Source organism: Amblyomma americanum, chromosome 9 (assembly GCF_052857255.1).
Source record: "Amblyomma americanum isolate KBUSLIRL-KWMA chromosome 9, ASM5285725v1, whole genome shotgun sequence".
NCBI classification, from domain to species: Eukaryota; Metazoa; Arthropoda; class Arachnida; order Ixodida; family Ixodidae; genus Amblyomma; species Amblyomma americanum.
This window is the reverse complement of record NC_135505.1, coordinates 86,893,571-86,896,508: the sequence shown is the minus strand read 5'-3', so window position 1 is coordinate 86,896,508 and position 2,938 is coordinate 86,893,571. Positions and strand designations below refer to the sequence as shown.

The 2,938-nt window shown below is 43.7% G+C and overlaps 1 protein-coding gene across 1 annotated transcript; it reads right to left on the bottom strand.

Annotated features, from left to right (window-relative positions):
• Positions 1-945: 945 nt before the first annotated feature.
• Positions 946-2,078, bottom strand: LOC144103488 (uncharacterized). The gene is made up of 4 exons (XM_077636191.1): positions 1,979-2,078; positions 1,404-1,629; positions 1,094-1,233; positions 946-992 (listed from the first exon to the last, which is right to left on the bottom strand). The coding sequence occupies exons 1-4, from the start codon at positions 2,022-2,024 to the stop codon at positions 946-948; spliced, it is 459 nt and encodes a 152-aa protein (XP_077492317.1). The 5' UTR covers positions 2,025-2,078.
• Positions 2,079-2,938: the final 860 nt, after the last annotated feature.

Here is a 2,938-nt window from a genome sequence, read left to right as displayed (position 1 = left end):
TTTTTTCCTTCAGCAGTGAGGCTTTCAGCAACAGAAAGACGGAAATCCATAAATTTCAGTATTTCTTTGTGTTTCCTCTGCTTTGTATGCATGTCCTGAGTGTATTGCACCTACGAGTTGCTGAGGGCGATATCAAACAAATGAAAAATGCTTCTGATGGTCCATTTATTCACTCAAGCTTTTATCCTGTAATAACTTATCATTCGGTCCGCAAGATCGCCGCCGCCCATGTTGACGTTGTACATGCGCACAATGTCTGGCCGAGGGACATCAATGTATTTCTTTTCTTTGCGAGACCATCGACGACAGGTGTCTTGTGGGTCCTCTCCATGAACTGAAGAAAGGAAAGTTATTGGCTTGTTGTCATACCATCGTACGACAATCTGTTTCTTGTCTTTCTTGATCCATGCCTCCGATGCTCCTTTTCCTCTTTCATTTAGCTCTTTCTCTCCTGAAAGCTTTACCCCTTTAGGTATTCGGCAATTCCTTTGTCCGTAAGTTTATCTAGCAGGGCACAAGATGTGAAGTATCTATCAAAGTAAAGACTTGTACCTGGGGCCAGTCTATCGGCCAGCCGCAGCACTGCGGATTCAGTGATTCCGGAACTCCCTGGGTATAGACTTGATTTCTTTCCCTGTTAGATTTCAAAATCAAGGATTAATCCACCGGGAGTAGCAAGGACGAAATTTTTTAGCCCCTCTGGATTTGGCTTGCGCGGAACGTATTGCTTGAGCTGGGTGTGTCCGCTGAAAGGGATCATTTGCTCGTCAATGCAGAGATACTTTGAGCGAGGAAGCTTCTAGCAGCCCTTCAATACAAATTCCAACAGCGGCCTTATGCGCCACAGTAGGTCATCTTTCTTCTCTTCTTCGCTGACTTCAACCTCAGTAACCAACTGCAGGCGATGTCGCAGTTTAAAATATCGATCTCTGGACATGTTGTCTGCTACAAGAGGTAGTACTCGTGTTTTTTTTTTGCCAGTACATCCGTATCTGTGGATAACACAGACAAGACATGGTCAATGAAATTGCGAAAAAAGTTTTCAGTTCTTCTGCTGATGTTTGCAGAGATTTTCCCGTCATCTCAACATAACTCCGATTCATAGCCAGGGCCACTTTTTCGTACACCTCATTAGGAATGTACTGCACGAAGTAGTCAATTGGTGCCCACGAACAGCGTTGTTCACTGCTGTCAATGTTGTCTCCAAAGTCAGGGATCCAAGTTGTAATCTCACTGCATGCAAAAAATAAGCGCCAATTAAATTTCGCAAAAATCAATGCCAGTATTTATGTTATAAATAACTGAGGTCATCATGACACATTTTGTAGTATTTATGTTATAAATAACTGAGGTCATCATGACACATTTTGTACACACATTTTCGTTAATAATTTCTTCCTTGCCCTTGATGGCGTTTCCAAGTCTTCTCAGCTCTTCCAGTGCCTGATGTGGAGGGACCTTCGTCATCGCTGGTTTCGTCAGTGCCTTCATCCTCAAGTGGTGCACTGAAGTTTGGATCGAGAATAGTGTCGTCGTCGCTGTCCGATAGGTCAATGTCTGAAGTGTTGGCTTGTGCAATTCTTTGTAAAACTGCTTCCGCCGTCTCATCAGAAACGCGAGGCCTGTCTCCTACAACAAAAAAGACGTTAATTCGTCCCCAGCCGTTAAATACCAGCAGTATTCGTTTACAGTTATTGCGATTGATTGTAAAACATTTTATTCGCCGGGAAGAGCTTGGCAAGAGGTCGCGTTAAGTGGTCGAGAGTACGAAAGCCATTTTAAAAAACGCGGTCAAAATAACCGGGCTGAGTCCCAGCGTCCAACGTATTGGACACGTGAAATCAAATTGAAAGCACAGAAAAGTTAGGTCATGTAGAGTTACAATTATAATATCTACATGTTTTCTGTTCTATTTTTGTTGATACCCAACAAAATTAACGCGTTCAAAGTAGGTAAGAATTGCAGAAACAACACTTACCTCTCCGGCAGGTGCCATAGAACGCCGCGCCGCTGAACGCCGCCATTTTCAAAGTGTTTTGGTGGGAAAGTGAGCCGTTTAAGTTCAAAAAAGGTGCACAGATGGCGCCACCAGTTGTCCAATGTATTGGACAAGCGGTCTTCATGAAGATTAATCTTTCGGCGCGGGAGCACTGGCTTAAAAGCTAATGTCCAATATATTGGACAAATTGCCATAAACGGGTCTCAGGAGGTTATGACAGCATGATTTCTTTAGAGAAGATTCAAGGCACATGATGGCATTGACATGTTTCACAGTTTTCTTGGCTATATAATAAGCCGGCCCTGAATTCAATAAACAGTATCAAGTAGCGTCTGCCTCGTGTTATTGTTTGCGTGTGTGCTGTTTTGTGCGCTCTTCATTTACTCAAGTCTTACAAATATGTCGGAAATAAATGTTTCTCCCGCATAATATAGTTCTCATATATTAAAAATACACTAGAATATACGTTAAACACATTATATCAAAACATATTCAGTTCGGCTTAAAAGGGACTACTAGTCGGCTTTACCCAATGTTTCTATCTACTAACGTTGGTTTTCCGCACGAGGCGGACTAAGGTTGTCAACGTCACCTGCCGAGAGATATGTAGGGTCGAAGAGCCTTTAATTACATGAGCATAAGGAGCCCATTCCCTGAGAAGACACGGCGTTGTTATCAGTCAAGAGGTCGATGACGCGGCAAAATTATGTGACGCCACTTGAGCAGGAAAGATGTCGCCACACTGCAAAGGCCGACAGGAAGTGACGTCAGCAAACTGGACGTCTCCCGACAAACCTTGCTTGAGTAAAAATGGCAAGCCGGGTGAGTTGGTTTGACAACATGCTAACAGTGGTCAACAGCGTGACGCACAGGGACAATGGAGACACAACAAGACAGGCACGGTCCTGTTATGTACCCATTGTCACTGTGTGTCGCGCT

What these genes read in the sequence shown, in the direction of transcription:
- LOC144103488 (XM_077636191.1), bottom strand. Translation starts at nt 2,024, where the DNA reads ATGGCGGCGTTCAGCGGCGCGGCGTTCTATGGCACCTGCCGGAGAG. An exon ending in ACTTGGAAACGCCATCAAGG is followed by an intron (nt 1,234 to 1,403) that starts GCAAGGAAGAAA and finishes TTTTGCATGCAG; the next exon opens with TGAGATTACAACTTGGATCC. An exon ending in GGCCCTGGCTATGAATCGGA is followed by an intron (nt 993 to 1,093) that starts GTTATGTTGAGA and finishes TGTTATCCACAG; the next exon opens with ATACGGATGTACTGGCAAAA.